Genomic DNA, 15,632 nt, shown 5'->3' on the forward strand with positions numbered 1-15,632 from the left:
GAATAACGGTGACTGTGAGCCTAAACACAGGGAGTTGGGGTCTTTTAATCGCCAGCTGGGCAAAGATGAGGGGTAGCTGTGCCTCGGAGTGGTGGCTGGGTGTCTGTTGCCCACCCTTTGGAGCAGCCCTGCTACCTCTCTCCTTCCTCGCCAAGCAGCAAGGGCTGATAATCCCTCAAGCATTTAATTACAGCTGCCAGGGCTGGAGCAAACCATCTTCTGCCCCGATTGCATCAGCCTGGGCTCGCGGTGGGTATATGGCAGCGTCCCCCCAGGGTGGTGGCCGAGGGGCTCTGTCTGACCTTGGGGAGCCCTGTGGCTCTCCGAGAGCCGTGCCCGGTGCGGATGCCCCTGCCTTCTCCTGCCAGGGGTGGCTTGGCTCGGGCAGGCTCGTTTTTCTGGCACGGCGAGTCCGCCTGAAACACCTAGGTGGGGCCCAGCAGGGCTAATGGCCTTCCTGGGGACAGAGCCAACATCCAACCTCAGAGCCATGGGCACCCCTTGCCCTCTGGGGCACTCAGGGGAGCGGAGGGATGGATTTGGGGGCTGTATCCACCCTGGCGATGCCCCGGGGCGATGGGCACCGGTGACGCGGGTGCACGCGTGAGCCCTGGCACGTGGGGCTGGGGGGACGAAGCGGTGCACGAGCTGCCTTCGCCTTTCCTTGCTTTTATCAGAAAAAAAAAAGTGTCATTTTACGCCCTGCGTTCCCTTGCAGGGCTCCAACCCCTGCCCAGCGCACTGGGGGGGCTGCCTGATGCTGGGGGAGGGGGTGTCTTTGGGGCACCCCCCGTGTGCTGTGGGGTATTTGGGGCACCCCTATGATATGTAGGGGGGCATTTGGGGCCCCTCACCCATAGTATGGGGGTATTTCCCTCCCCCCCAGCTCCATGCTGTGGGGTATTTGAGGCGCACACACCCTGTGCTGTGGGGTTATTTGCCCCCACACCCTGTGCTGTGGGGGATTAGTGGCACCCCCCTCCCTCCCCCTCCCATGTTGTGGGTTTATTTGCCCCTCCTGCCCCATGTTCTGGGGCAATTGTGTTCTTCCCCCCCCACTGTGGTGCAGTTGGGCCCTAGTCCCCGCTGTGTTGTGGGGTATTTGCCTCCCTCACCCCACTGTGGGGCAGTTAGGTCTGTGTGTACGTGTGTGTCCTGCGCTGTGGGGCAATTGGGTCTTTCCGCCCCCCCATACACCCACTGTGGGGTATTTGCCCCCCTGCCTCACGCTCTGGGGCAGTTGGGTCCTTATTTCCTCGAGCTGTGGGGTATTTCCCCCCCTCCACCCCCTGTATTGTGGGGCAATTGGTTCTCTGTGTGTGTCCTCACTATGGGGCATTTCAGTCTTCCACCCCCCCCCAACCCGGGGTGGGGGCAATTAGGTCCTTTTCCCCCCACCCCCTCACTGTAGGGCAGTTGCTCTGTGTGTGCATGTCCCCCACTGTGGGGCAGTTTGGTCCTCTCCCCCCTCCCTCCCCCCATTCTCTGGGTTTATTTGCCCACACACACCCCCAGGGGCAGTTAGTTGGTCCCGCCCCCCCCCCCCCCCCCGCTCTGGGGCGATTGGATCCTCCCCCTGCCCCTCTCTGGGGAGGTGGGTCCGCCCCCCCACCCCCCCCCGCGCTCCGCGGCAGTGGGTCCGCCCTCCCCCCCCGCGGTGCAGTTGGTCCGTCCCGCGGCTATAAAAGCGGCGGGGCGGGGCGCGCGGCGCGCAATGCGTGTGGGGCTGCGGCAGGTGCGGGTCGGGGGCCGCGGGGTGGTGGCGGCGCCGCCGCCGCTGCTGCTGCTGCTGCCGCCGGTGCTGCTGGTGGCGGCGGCGGCGGCGCTGGGGCTGCCCGCGGCGCGGCCCCGCGCGCTCTACTCGGCCTCCGACCCGCTGGAGCTGCTGGGCGGCGACGGCGCCGAGCGGCGGCTCCTGCGCTCGCCCAGCGCCTGGGCCGTCGAGTTCTTCGCCTCCTGGTGCGGACACTGCGTGCACTTCGCGCCCACCTGGCGGGCCCTCGCCCGGGACCTGCGCGGTGAGTCCCCCCGGGGCCCTCCCCCGGCCTCCCCGTCCCTGTCTCTGCCTCTTCTCCTTCCCCCCGTGTCTCTAATCTCTGTCCCTGCCCTTCTTTCCCCCTGTCCCTGCCCCTTCCCCTTCTTTCCCCCTATCCCTTCCCCTTCTTCCCCTCTGTATCTTCGTCTCTCCCTGGTTCCCCCTGTATCCCCGTCTCTGTCTCTCCCTCGTTCCCCCTGTATCCCCGTCTCTGTCTCTCCCTCGTTCCCCCTGTATCCCCGTCTCTGTCTCTCCCTCGTTCCCCCTGTATCCACGTCTCTGTCTCTCCCTTGTTCCCCCTGTATCCACGTCTCTGTCTCTCCCTTATTCCCCCTGTATCCACGTCTCTATCTCTCCCTTGTTCCCCCTGTATACACGTCTCTATCTCTCCCTTGTTCCCCCTGTATACACGTCTCTATCTCTCCCTTGTTCCCCCTGTATCCCTGTCTCTATCTCTCCCTTGTTCTCCCTGTATCCCTGTCTCTATCTCTCTCCTGTTCCCCCTGTATCCACGTCTCTATCTCTCCCCTGTTCCCCCTGTATCCACGTCTCTATCTCTCCCTTGTTCCCCCTGTATCCACGTCTCTATCTATCCCTTGTTCCCCCTGTATCCCTGTCTCTATCTCTCCCTTGTTCCCCCTGTATCCACGTCTCTATCTATCCCTTGTTCCCCCTGTATCCCTGTCTCTATCTCTCCCTTGTTCCCCCTGTATTCACGTCTCTATCTCTCCCTTGTTCCTTGTTCCCCCTGCATCTCTCTCTCTCCCCTGTTCCCCTTGTATTCACGTCTCTATCTCTCCCTTGTTCCCCCTGTATCCCTGTCTCTATCTCTCCCTTGTTCCCCCTGTATCCCTGTCTCTATCTCTCCCTTGTTCCCCCTGTATCCCTGTCTCTATCTCTCCCTTGTTCCCCCTGTATTCACGTCTCTATCTCTCCCTTGTTCCTTGTTCCCCCTGTATCCCTGTCTCTATCTCTCTCCTGTTCCCCCTGTATCCACGTCTCTATCTCTCACTTGTTTCCCCTGCGTCCCTGTCTCTGTCCCCGTCTCTGTCCCCGCCCTTGTTCCCCCTTTCTCCCTGTCTCTGTCCCCGTCCTTGTTCCTCCTGCATCCCTGTCTCTGTTTCTCCCTTCAGCACCCCTAGCCCTCCCACTGATCTTGCCCCTTGCCCCTCTCCTGCATCCCTGTCTGTCGTCTCCCATCGGCCCCCACAGCCCTTATTACCGTCTGCATCCCTGTCTCTGCATTCTCCTGTCAGCATCCTCCAAATCCACTGTGTCTCTGCCCCTTGCCCTTGCTCCCCCTGCATCCCTGTCTCTGTCCTCTCCCATCAGCACCCACAGAATCTGCAGTCTCTGCCCCTCTGTCCTCATCAGCACCCTTAAATGTCCCCTGCATCCCTGTCCCTTCTGTCAGCACCGCTCAATCCTCCTGTGTCCTTGTCCCCTGTCAGCATTCCTAAATTCCTTCTGTGTCCTTGTTCCATCATCCTTCTCTCCATCTGTGCTCTTAGATCATCCCTGCATCCCTGGATCACTCAAACCTTCCCTGCATCCTGCCTGTCGATGCCTCTCAGTCCCCTGTATCTTACCCTCAGTCAGCACCCCCAAATCCTCCCTCCCCATGGTGCTCGGGCTCCCCTGTTGCCATGCCCAGGCCTGCAGCATCCCTGGAGCCCCTTTGGCTGGGAGAAGCTCAGGCTGACCCTGGCGCGGCCCTGGGGGGGTCCTGCTTGTCCCGGTGCCCGCAGGGAGAGGCTGGCAGGGCTCTGGGGCTTTGACCTTGGCGCCTGGATGGTGCCCAGCCCGACTTGGGGACCCGCATGTCACTCTGCCAGGCCCCTCGCCCCGCCAGGGCTCTTCCTGCCTCCCCCGGCATCCCAGGGCATGCACGGCTTCTCCTCTGTTATTGCACTAATTGATATAGCGCGGTCGCTGCCTGGTGAGTCAGGGCACCCGCTGGGGCAGGCGTCCCATCCCTCCGAGGGGATGCCGTCCCTGCCAGGGACGTCAGTGCTCCCCAGCAGGGCAGGATGTGAGGAATGAGGTGCGTGCCCGTGCCCTGCGGGGCAACGCTGGCTCTCCTGGCTCCTCTCCAGAACTGAGTTCCCTCTGGGCTCTCTGCCCCAGAGGCTGGACCGCAGCTGGCGTGCCCGCGGAGGCCGGGTGAAGCTGTCCCTGTGCTGCCTGGCACCCTCGGTGCTGCTCCCACGCGTGCGTTTTCATGGGAGTGGGCTGGACAGGAAGGATGCCAGAGTAACCCATGGGCACCACGTGTGGATGAGTCCAGGAACGTGCCTGGCTCCTAGCAGCGGGGTTCAGCACTGGCCTTCCTGTGCCGCCGGGGCAGTGGGAAGCAACTCGTCTGCCTCATCACCTGTGACACAGGATGGTCCCAGTGGGTTTCCACCTCCGGCAGGCTCCCACCTAGGGTGGCGTGGGCTCCATCCATGGGCTAGTGCTGCATCCCTCTCCATCCTCCCTGAAGGAGAGGCCAGGTGTTCTCCAGCTTGTGTCCTTTACACTAAAAAGGAGCCATTTTGGAGCTTTTATCTCCATCTTACTGTTAGCTTTTAGACCCTGCTGCTTTAAATGCTTTCATGCCCCATTTTCTTCATCTCTGTTTTACCCCGGGGAACCGCTGGTCCTCCCTGGCGAGATGGGGCTGGGAGGGAGTGGCTGCTCAGCACCTGGACGAGCTCTGCCACAGTGCTCTGCCCACTGATTTTGGGCTGTTCCCTCTCGATTATCGACCGTGGCCTCGGGCTGGGGGGAGACTAGCTGGAGTCTACGTTCCCTGGTCTTCCCCAGCTGCGGTTTGCCATCCCTTCCCTTCTCCCGGCGGCCTCTTTCCGTGGTGGCAGAGGCTGGGCAGGCAGAACCAGACAGGCAGGCAGCCGTGGGCAGAGCTGCCTGCGTGCTGACCAAGGCAGGGTGTGCAAAGCCTGGTTCCACCTCTCAGGGCTTTCCCTCTGCTCTTACCACCCAAAAAGTAGGGTGCTAAACACTGGTGTGGACTGCGGTTCGCGTATTTGGGGCTTGGAAACCATCGGTTGCTCTCCTGCGAGGAGCAAGCTGTGATTTTGGGGCCAGGAGAAGCCGTGCTGCTGGCGCAGTGGGAGATTCCCACCATCTCCACAGCGATTGTGGGGAGCGGGGTGGTTTTTGGGGCCGCAGAGGGGCTGAGCGGTGCTGACTGCGTCCCCTGTCCCTGCAGAGTGGAGGCCTGCGGTGGTGCTTGCGGCCATCGACTGTGCCGACGAGGCCAATCAGCAAGTGTGCGACGATTTTGGGATAACTGGTTTCCCCACACTGAAGGTAAGGGCCGTGCGTGCCAGGCATTTACCAGTGCCCTGTTTTCACCGTGCTTTTCCTTTTGGCCTGTCCCTCTCTTGCTTAATCAGATCGACAGCGCGATTGCATCAAAATAGTCCCTTGGAGGCTTTACAGACTGAGCCATTTCACCCTTCCCCAAAACACAACTGGCTGGGATGCAACTGGCGCAACCGCCCAGTGGTGTAGCAACAAGGAGGGTGAAAACCCAAAATGCTGCTTCAGGGTGACACGTAGAAGACAGGTCTCCCCTCCGCTAGGCAAGAGTCTGACACCTGAATTGTAAACTCCTGGGAAAGGCTGCAGCGGGGCAGGGAGTGGTTGCAGGCACAGGTTTTGGAGGAGGGTGCGGGGATGCTGCGGGAGGCTGACTGAGAGCCTCTTGTGGCAGCTGATGAGGTGCCATCCCTCCTCCCGGGCCTGTGCCCAGCCTCTTAGCTGTGTCAATACTGCCGTTCCGCAGCGCTTCTCACTGCAAACAGGGCCTCGCTCCAACACAAGCAATAAAGCTGAAGCGTTCCAGGTGCAGGCAGCGAAAGCCAGGGTTGCCTTGAGGTGGGTGGTGGGTTTGATCAGATATGCCCTCAGTCCTGGCTTGCAGGCTCAGTCCAAGGTGGGGTTGGATGTGGGGCTTTCCCTGGGGCTGGCTTGTGCCCCAGCCTTGCTCTGAGGTTTTGCTGAGCACCCACTGCCTGAGGGACGTCAACCGGAACATCTTCTGGGGCAGGGAGGCGTGCTGACGTGGCAGTGCCAAGAAATCACTTGCATTGCATCCTGTGTCCCCGCCAAACACCTTTTGCAAACAGCTGGTGCGCCCAGCCTATAAAGCAAACACCTGTGTGATGTAACCTGATTGCTGGATGTACTGTGGGTACTAGAGCCGCTGTGGGAGGCCAGGACTTGGGGGGAAAACACTTCTCCTGCTTTGTGAGACCTATGGAGCAGGGAGACAGTGCTCTGCGGGATCAGGAATGTTCCAGCTGCCTCTCTGGGACCCCTGGAGATGCCTGTTCTACCGCCTGCTGGCACTCAGCCTTTGGCTGGCTGTGGCTCCCAGCCCGTGCCTGCATCCCTCCCCTCCAGGGGTGAGATGGGTCCGTGTCCAGGAGCTCTCTCTGCAGTGGCTGCTGTTGCTCAGTGTGCTGTAACCTCATGGGGAAACTGAGGTAGAACGGGTCTGGTGGGAGCCTCTGCCTGCTGAGCCGTGCTGCATCCCTGTCCCCCTCCGAACACTCCAGCGTCCCCGTGTGTGGTTTTTTTTTTCTCTTTCAGTTTTTCAGAGCTTTTAGCGAGAAGGCAGAGGATGGGATAAGGATTACCAGTGAGTATCGGAGCCATGTGGGCCTTTTACCCCAGGTGCGAATGGCCCTGTTGCCCACATCCCTCATGTGTTGTCACCTTGGGAAGCCTGGAGGGCACAGCTCAGAGCTGCTCCCCTCGGCTCAGTCTGTGGCGCTGGCTTCCCCAGAACTGACCCCTTGGTGTCCTGTCCCTCCCGCAGATCCCAGTGCCACCATTGAGGACCTGCGCCATGCCATCATCACCAACCTTGAGCAGAGCCAGGATGCTTGGCCACCCGCTTGTCCTCCGCTGGAGCCGGCGAGGTAGGGGGGGCAGCTCTGGTGGCCCCCACACTGCGGAGAGCAGGTGTCTGGGGAAATCCTGAGCCAAAAATGAGCACAGAGCTGCCACTGTATCACCCACATTCCAGGGAGACACAGATGACTGGCCAGGCTAGAGCCATTTCTGTGACCTGGATGAGACAGGCTGTATTCTTGCATCTCCTAACAAACCTGCTCATCAGCCCTAAGTGGAGCAAGCAGTGCCTTGGGCTGGGTGTGTGGCAGTGCCATACCTTGCCGAGTGAGGCTGCTGCCGTTAGCAGCTTTTTCCTGCCCTGAGAATGGATTTTCTTGAGTCGGTATGAATTTGTTGGGATCTGAGTTGTCTTAGCTGGATGCAGGCAATTGCTCCGCCATCCTAGGCAGGGAGCACTTGGCTTTCCCAAAGTGGTGACTGAGCTGGGCATGTGCTTGTCTCTGGTGCCTCTGTGTCCTAGCCAAAAATCCATCAGCCCTCATTCAAGTGCGTTGCCTTTTTTCTCCCTGGGTGAGCAGGCAGCTCCCACCTAACCTGCCCTACCTGTGCTTTGTTTTCTGCCTCCTTGCCTGACCCCAGTGGGTTTTCTCAAAGCCTGTGAACTGGAGTGGAAAATTGGGCTGGAAACTTCAGCAGGGAGGAATTGCCTGCACAGTGGGGCTGAACCCACACCAGCATCGCTACTGAATCCCCAGGGATAAGGACTGAGCTTGTTTTGGGTGGGAATGCTGATGCCGGGGCACTCACTGGCATCCTCTCCTCTTTCACAGCGTGGAGGAGGTTTCCAGCTTCTTCCAGAGGAATAAGGAGCAGTACCTGGCGCTGATTTTTGAGAAGAATGACTCCTTCGTGGGCAGAGAGGTGGGTGGAGCTGCATTTATCTTCCATTTCTCTTGAAGCCCGTGTCCCTGGTGCCAGATAACCCTGGACACCTAGGCAGGGAAGTCCTCTCCCAGCAACTTTCTGGGGTGGCTTGCACACTACGAAGTGTTGTACAGGGTGCTAAATAGCCTTGGTGCATCCCTGGTGAGACTGGGGTTCCCATCACGCCTGAGGGTGCCACTGGGTTTGCAGGTGACACTGGACATGCTGCAGTATGAGAATGTGGCAGTGAGGAGGGTGCTGAGCAGTGAGGAGGAGCTCGTGAAGAAGTTTGGCGTCACCACCTTCCCCTCTGGCTACCTGGTTCTCCGCAACGGCTCCTTCTCCCGCCTACCTGTGTGAGCGTGGGGGCACAGGGTGGGTGCAGGGGGTGGATTTGGGGATCCCAGGGTGCTGTAGCCTGGTGGGGTACCAGGCTTATGCCCTGTCTCTCTCCTCTCCTTTATAATCGTGGGAAAATTTGTTAGGACAGAGGCAGTAGCTGGGTCAGGCAGGTTGGCTGGGGGCAAGGTGGGCCCTGAATGGGGCTGCCAGCACTGCCTGGCTCTCATGCAGAGGAAAATGGCTTGTGACCGAGCCACCCCTCTACCACGTTTGCCTGGAGGTGGCACAGCTCCCTGGGGTCAGCTCACTGCTAGGATACCCACTGCTGGGGCTGGTGGAGAGTATAGACCACCCCGAAATTGTTCCTCAGGTCTGAGTTGCTGGTCTGGCTAAGATCTCCTTTGCTTCCTCCTTGAGGATAGAGGCTGTTTGGGAGGGAAGAGAGTCTTGCTAATGGTATCTCCTTTCTTATAGGCAAGTGGAGGCACGCTCCTTCTACACCTACTACTTGCGCGCGCTCTCAGGCGTCACCCGTGGCTCCTACAAGCTGAACACAACTGTCAGCACTTCCAATGAGACCAACCTACCCCAGCCAAGGCATGCGGACAGGTCAGAGCCCCCACCCTCATTCTGCGGTGGTGGGAGGCTGGGGCTGGTGCGGGGAAGAGGTGTCGTGGCCGCAGGTGGGCAGTGAAGCTGGGACTGTGTCTTTCCCCTTGGAAAAAACCCAAATCACAGCTGGATCCCTGGGATGTGGATTAATGAGCTGATGAACCGTTGCGTTGTGCTGTCTTTCCCAGTTCCAAGGTGTACATGGCTGACCTGGAGTCCACGCTGCACTACTCGCTTCGGGTGGAGGCTGCCCGCCCTGCTGCGCTGTCGGGAGCACAGCTGGCCGCCTTCAAGTGCTACGTGTCCATGCTGGTGAAGGTGAGGAGCTTTTTGCTGTCGGTAGAGGAACCACCTGCGCCTACCCGTGGCTATTTATAAGCTGAAAAGCAAATGCAGGGTGCAGGCCACTGCGTCCCAGTGCTCATGGGTGGTGAAGCGTGGCAGTCTGACACGAGCACTGCGTCCCGGTGCTCAGCACATGGGGTTGTCCCCATCCCCATGGATCCCCAGACTCAGACCAGGGTCCCAGGTGGAGCCAAGAGCAGGTGCTGGAGAGCTTTAGTTGAGACCTTGGGTGGAGGTATTGGGGGCCATAGCGGGCTGAGAGCTTGCAGGAGGTACCATGAGGTGACAATAGGTCTTTGCAAGAGATGCCGTCGCCTGCTGGAGCGGTAGAGACGATCAGTGGGGTTTGTAACTGACTGCCTGACTTGGATGCTTGGCTCAGGGAGCTGATCTCTGCAGGCTCCTTTGATAGTCTGAGAAAGAGACTCCCGCTCCGAGTCAGGCTCTGTAAGAGTCTATTTTAAGGTCTTCTGTTGGGCTTGGCGAAATTGAAATGTGGAGGAGCTTTGAGCTAGAAGCAGGGCAGTGTAATTCCGTGGTGCGATCAGGCACTGGGTTTGGACGAGGTTTCCACCAGCAGGGCTACAGGAGCCCTGTCCCCGTTCCCGCTCAGGCTCTTCGGCAAACCTTCACCTGGCCACGGCTGATTTCTTTGCTCCCTTCTTTAAATTGGACCTCACACAGCCGTTGCTGATTTGTGAGACCCCTTGCTCTCACCCCTGCCTGCTCTCTCTCCCAGCAGAGCGTGTTAAACACGAGCCACTGGTGCAATGAGTCCTAAGTCCTCAGCGCAGAGCTTCACGTGGCTCTTCCTCTGCTTGCCCCCAGCTATTCCTCCCTTTAACGAGAGCCGCTGCTCTAGAGAAATAGATCTCCCCATCGCGCCAGCTCCCTGGCCAAAGGTGCGAGCTTGCAGGGGTAGCGGGGAGCAGCGGCCGTTTTATTTGCTCAGCTTTTAATTCTTCCTGCGAACTTTCCCCTCGCTGGCCAAGGATGAGCCATAGCACTGGAGATGAAGCTGGGTGGTTAGTGCTGGTGATTTGCTGAGGATGCTGAGCCGGAGCTGCTGTTTCCACACTCATCCACTGGACGGAGCAGCGTTCCCAGGATTTGCTGCCAGGGCTTAGGCTGGGAGAGCTCAGCCCACAGGTCCCAGACTTAACTATTGAATTCCCAAGTGGTGTTTGAGGCAAGGAAGTGGGGGGAGAAATCCAGACGTGGTAAGAAGTGGTACCTGGAAAGCAGACCTTTGCATGGCAAAGGCTTCCACCGAAGGAACCTGAAGGGGGTCTGTTTTGCTGCAAAAATGTCAAGTCGCAGATGAATTCCCCATGGAATTTGGGACTTTCGGTTTGAATCCTGATGGATCCGGGGAGAACAGCTCAACTTAGCAAAACGCTCCTTCCTTTTGCTTCCCCGTTTGTTTTTTTTCTCCTGTGTGCTCCCTGTGGGTTGGGGGTCAGTCCCTCTGTCTGTCCGTCCATCAGTGGCGTGCACTGACAGGCTGCCCCCTCTCCCCGGGGTGCCTGCGGTTTAAAAATGCTGCTGCTAATCGGCTTTGTGCTGACTTATGGTCAGAGTGGCTTTTTGCCTCCCTCAGACAAGGCTGAGGTTTGGAGCCCGAATGCGCACGCAGGAACACACTGTGGCCCCTTAGGGCTGGGCACCAAAACCTTGCTGGGTCCTCAGTGCTCCCCAGCCACAGAGGGTGCAGGTGCTGCCTGGTGCCCGTCCTGGCACCCCTGGCTGTCCCACTGCTCACGTACAGTCTGGGTTTCCTCACGGCTCTCCCCTCTCTGCAGTACTTCCCCGGGCGTCCCTGCGTGCAGACCTACCTGCAGACCCTGGATGACTGGCTGAAGAACTGGACGGAGCCTGAGCTGCCCCGCAGTGTCTTGAAGGAGGCCATGAAGAATAACAGAGATGTAAGGCACCCACAGGGACCCTGGTCCCCGCTCTCTTCCCCTGCCCCTTGCCCCGCCGCCCGTATTAGCTGCCGGCTCCATCACGCTGTGTCCGTCTGTCCTGCAGGCCTCCCACACTGCCATGCTCCCCACCAACGTGACTTGGGTGGGCTGCCTGGGCACTGAACCCCACTTCCGTGGCTACCCCTGCGGGCTCTGGACCATCTTCCACCTGCTGACTGTCCAGGCTGCCCAGAGCGGCCCTGACACAGGTATTGGCGTCCCTGGGGGCGATGAGAGGCTCGGGGTGGCAGTGTCCCGTGGGGCTGGGGCGCAGGGAACCCCGCTGCAAGCGAGCAAGGGTTTGTAGCCCGGATAAGAGCTGCAGAGTCAAGGCGTGGGGTTGCTACCTGGGCCGTGGGACCATGGTGGTGGCACTGAAGGGTCTGGATTCGCTCTCCCGGTCCTCCCTGTCTTCTTGCCTCCCTCCCAGAGCTGCCGCTGGAGGTGCTGAGCACCATGCGCTGCTACGTCCGCCACTTCTTCGGCTGTCGGGACTGTGCCCAGCACTTCGAGGCCATGGCGGCCGAGTCCATGGACCGGGTGGCGAGCCGGAGGGAGGCCGTCCTCTGGCTCTGGTCCCACCACAACGAGGTCAACGCTCGCCTGGCTGGTAAGGGGGGCTGCAGGGAGGAGGGGAGCAGCCAGGGTGGCTTCCCAAGGGAAAAGGGGAGGAGGGGGGAGGTGGAGGAGCATCCTTCCTCCTGGATGGAGCTGGCAAATAGCTACCTTAAGGTGCAGCAGTGGGGACATCCCATATTCGTGATCCCCATCATGCAGCATCAGACCACCCCGGAGATGCAGATTACATGCTTCCCACAGGGAGCTTCCCAAAGCCACCACGTGGCTTTGGGAAGCTCCCTGTGGGAAGCATGTAATCTTCCTCCTGAGATGGTTCCTCCAAAGGTCCTTGTCCCCATCCCCAGCTGCTGAACGCTCTGGGGTGTGTTTATACTGGTAGAGCAGAGAAGGGCTGCGTTGCATGTCCCCTCTAAACCCGCTCGCTGGCTCCGCTGCCTGCAGGAGGTGACACAGAGGACCCGAAGTTCCCCAAGTTGCAGTGGCCTCCGCCGGACCTGTGTCCCCAGTGCCACAGGGAGGAGCGGGGGGTTCACATCTGGGACGAGCAAGCCGTGCTCAGCTTCCTCAAGACGCGCTTCTCCAAGGTCAACATCTCGATGGACTATACCGAGGCCGACCCCGTCCCCGTGGCTGGAGAGGGGTTGGATGCCAGGCTGGGCACTGAGGGCCCGCGAGAGGAGCGGGAGAACGAAAAGGAGGTGGAGGAGGGTGAGATGAGGGCTCCGGGGCGGCCGGGCTCCCCTGAGCCGCGACGCCCCAGCATCGTGCGGCGGAACTCCAAGCTGCGGGAGGTGGGTGAGGACATCGTGGACCTGGACTCCTTCAGCGAGCAGCACTTCAAGAGCCAGGCGCTGCGAGCGGCAGCCGGCCGGCGCCGGCGGCTCAGCAAGCGGGACACCATCGCCTTGCCCCAGGATGCCGGCGTGGGCCGGGAGCGCCGCTGGGCTCCTGGTGTCCTGGTGCGGGAGGAGGAGGAGGGCGTGCAGAGGAGCCCGTGGCTGCGGGTGCTTGGTTTGGGATTCTCCCGCTTGGACATCAGCCTCTGCATTGCCCTTTATTTCCTCTCCTCCATGTGTCTCCTGGGCATGTACACCTTCTTCCGCCTCCGCACCCGTGCTCGGAAAGGCCGTTCCGGCTTCCCCATGGCCTGAGAGCGGTTGGAGAGCGCCCGGGGCGCGTGGGCTGCCCAGCTGAGCACCCCGGGACCGTGTTTTGTCACCCAGTGAGGAAGGGGGTTGGTGCGTCCCCCCCAGGAGCTGCCCTGCCGGTGGCAGAGGGTGGAAGGGGCTTTTGAGGGGGAAGGAGGTATCTGAGTATCCCCCTCTCCGGTCCCAGTGCCGTGGTTTTGGGTGCTGGGATGCCAACAGCAATTCCGGTCTCGGCACCCGGCTGCTCCCTGGCACTGGGCTGGTTTCAAACTGGGAAGCCCAGTCTGGTGCCTTTTGGGGTCAAACCACTACTGGGGCAGGCGGGGTTGGGGATTTGGCCCCAGAAGGTGGGCTCTGCTGGGCAGGGGGTGGAAGTCGTGAGGTCAGCTGCATGTTGTGTCCCCCCGCTTTTTGCAACGTGGAACAGGGCCCCCCCCTTTAGCCTTTCCTCGCCCCGTCCCTGCGCTGTTGCTCGCTCTCTGCTTGTTTTAGTGGAATAAATTATTTTTGCTGATGCTGGCCCCGCGGTGTCGGCTGTCCCTGCTCCGTGGGCACGCTGGGGCAGCACCTCCCCTCCCTGCCATCCCCGCTCCAGCCTCCCCCTCACCCCAGGGAAGAAGGGCACTGGCTTGGTTTAAATCCTTTTAAATATTTTGAATGATTGTTGTATGTTTTCTCCTGCTTTTTGCTTCTGGGTGCACCCGTGGGCAACTGCTCCCTGCACAGCTGCTGTGTCCCTGGGGTGGGGGTGGCTTGTGGTTTGGCCTCCAGCAGGGTGATGGAGAAGGGAGGCAGAAAAACTCTGGAAAAAAAAAAGGTTGGCACAAGTCATCGAGCTGCAGTTTGGTCCTGGCTGTGTCCGTGCTCCAGAGAGATGCACATGAGCATCTCTGCATTCCCCCCCAGGGACTGCGACCTCCACAGGCTCAAGCCCCCTGCGCCTATCCCTGATTCTTTCTGCCCTTTTATCCTTGTTAGGGATCATTAAGGAAAATGGTTGTTTTGCAGAGCTGGGGCTGGGGCCATCTGCTCTCCCTGCGCTGCCTAAATCCCCCTGTAACAAATTCATTGGGATTACGCTGCCCTCCCCTAATCCTGGCCCTTCCCCCCACGCGAGGGATTTAAAAGGATTAGGGCCCGGCCGATAATAAACTTTATTAAGGGGGAGAGGGGGTGTCAATCCGATTTGGTGCCTTTTTCTTGATATCTTCACTTTGTGCAGGTGGGAGGCGAGGGCTGGTGGCGTGGGGAAGGGGGGCACCCAGGAGCTGCTGCCCTGGCACCGGGGGCTCTGGCTCCCTTGGCCCTTCCTCCCTCACCTGCCCTTGGAATAAATTTTCTTGCTTTCTTTCCTTCTTATTGGTGTCTGCGCGTGGTCACCTCCACGGGGCGCAGGGCTGGTCCCCGCGCTTGGCCTTGGCCGTGTCCCTTAGCTGGCTCCTCGGGGGCCTCGTCCTGGCATGGGGCGGGGGCTGCGTCCCCCCAGCCCTGTCTGGGACAGGGTGATGGATGGCGAAGGTCTCCTCGCCGCAGCCCTCCTCCTTGATTTCCCCAGGGAGGGATCGCCCCCTCCATCAATAACCCCCCTCCCCAGGCACCCCGACCCTGCCAGCTGCTCCCCAGCGGGGGACTGAGGGCTGGCAAGGAGGGGCTGCCTGGGGTTACCCCAAAATATCTCAGTGGCGTGGGCTGGGGCTGTGTTGGGGGTCTGCAGGGGGTAGCAGGCACCCAAGGCCATCCAGATTCGCATCCCCGGCAGCCCCACCGGGGAGATTTACGGGGTCGGGGAGCTAAAGCCGCCAGGCACGCAGGAAAAAGAGAGTCCAGTAAATAGATTTTTCCGTAATCCTGTTTGGTGCAGTCCCGATCCCCCTGGCCCCGGCTCTGCCAGCCTGGGGCACAGCACCCCGGCGCCCGGGACCCTCGCGCGGGGCTCGGTGCCGCGAGGAGGGGGGTGTCCCCCACTCTGTCACCCCCCAGGATGGTGACTTCGAGTCATCGAGCTGTGCCACGGCCACGCTCGGGGGATCATAGGCTGTGGCTCCCCACTGCCAGCCCCGAGGAGCCCTCCCTGACCGGGGTCACCCCTTTACCCCTTCCCGAGGCGCCGCAGGCTCTGGTGTCCCCAGGACTAATGACCCGAGTGGCCGCAGGCTGGCGCGAGCCGCAGCGATTCCCTAATACAATTTGCCCTCAAGTGCAATTTAATTTTCCCAAGGCCGGTGGACGCCCCCCGCGCACCCAGCCACCTTCCCTCTCGCTCCCTCCTGCCTCACCCTCTTTCCCTTTCTTCCTCGACGCGGGCCAGAGCTTTTCTCCACCGGCATCCGCCTGCGCTCGGGCTGTAAAATCAACAGGGGTTCGCTTAACGTCGATTAATTTTCAATCACAATTAGCGACGCCCTGTTCGGTGGCACCCGCAACGGGAGAGGTTTCCTCCGGCTGCTGGTGAGTACCCGGATCTCTCTGTGCTTGTCACCGCTTGGTGCCACCCCGGCCGCAGGGGCGTGTGGCGGGGGGTCACTGGTGATGATTGGGATGATTAAGAAGTGGGGAGCGGTGGGAGCTGCACACGTGGGGGCTCGTGGTGCCACGGCAGGTGCTGCCTGGGGGGGAGGTGGCTGCACAACGAAGGGGGGTGGTGACAGTTTTGGCCCCGTGAGAGCTGGATTCATAGAATCACAGAATCACCAGGTTGGAAGAGACCCACTGGATCATCGAGTCCAACCATTCCCATCAATCACTAACCCATGTCCCTCAGCACCTCGTCCACCCGTCCCTTAAACCCCTCCAGGGAAGGGGACTCAACCC

At 60.5% G+C, this 15,632-nt stretch overlaps 1 protein-coding gene across 1 annotated transcript; it reads left to right on the forward strand.

Annotated features, from left to right (window-relative positions):
* Positions 1 to 1,714: 1,714 nt before the first annotated feature.
* On the forward strand, positions 1,715 to 13,336 carry QSOX1 (quiescin sulfhydryl oxidase 1). The gene is made up of 12 exons (XM_069863080.1): positions 1,715 to 2,018; positions 5,250 to 5,350; positions 6,638 to 6,686; positions 6,867 to 6,969; positions 7,735 to 7,825; positions 8,039 to 8,184; positions 8,645 to 8,779; positions 8,971 to 9,100; positions 10,930 to 11,052; positions 11,159 to 11,303; positions 11,525 to 11,704; positions 12,115 to 13,336. Exons 1-12 carry the CDS (start codon positions 1,715 to 1,717, stop codon positions 12,822 to 12,824), a joined length of 2,217 nt encoding a protein of 738 aa, XP_069719181.1. The 3' UTR covers positions 12,825 to 13,336.
* Positions 13,337 to 15,632: the final 2,296 nt, after the last annotated feature.

Source organism: Phaenicophaeus curvirostris, chromosome 8 (genome assembly GCF_032191515.1).
Source record: "Phaenicophaeus curvirostris isolate KB17595 chromosome 8, BPBGC_Pcur_1.0, whole genome shotgun sequence".
In the NCBI taxonomy this organism is placed as follows: domain Eukaryota; kingdom Metazoa; phylum Chordata; class Aves; order Cuculiformes; family Cuculidae; genus Phaenicophaeus; species Phaenicophaeus curvirostris.

Bases quoted from the DNA above. Each gene is read 5' to 3' on its own strand.
- QSOX1 (XM_069863080.1), top strand. From the start codon at position 1,715: ATGCGTGTGGGGCTGCGGCAGGTGCGGGTCGGGGGCCGCGGGGTGGTG. The intron at 6,687-6,866 runs GTGAGTATCGGA...TCCCTCCCGCAG, and splicing joins GGATGGGATAAGGATTACCA to ATCCCAGTGCCACCATTGAG. The intron at 11,053-11,158 runs GTAAGGCACCCA...TCTGTCCTGCAG, and splicing joins CCATGAAGAATAACAGAGAT to GCCTCCCACACTGCCATGCT.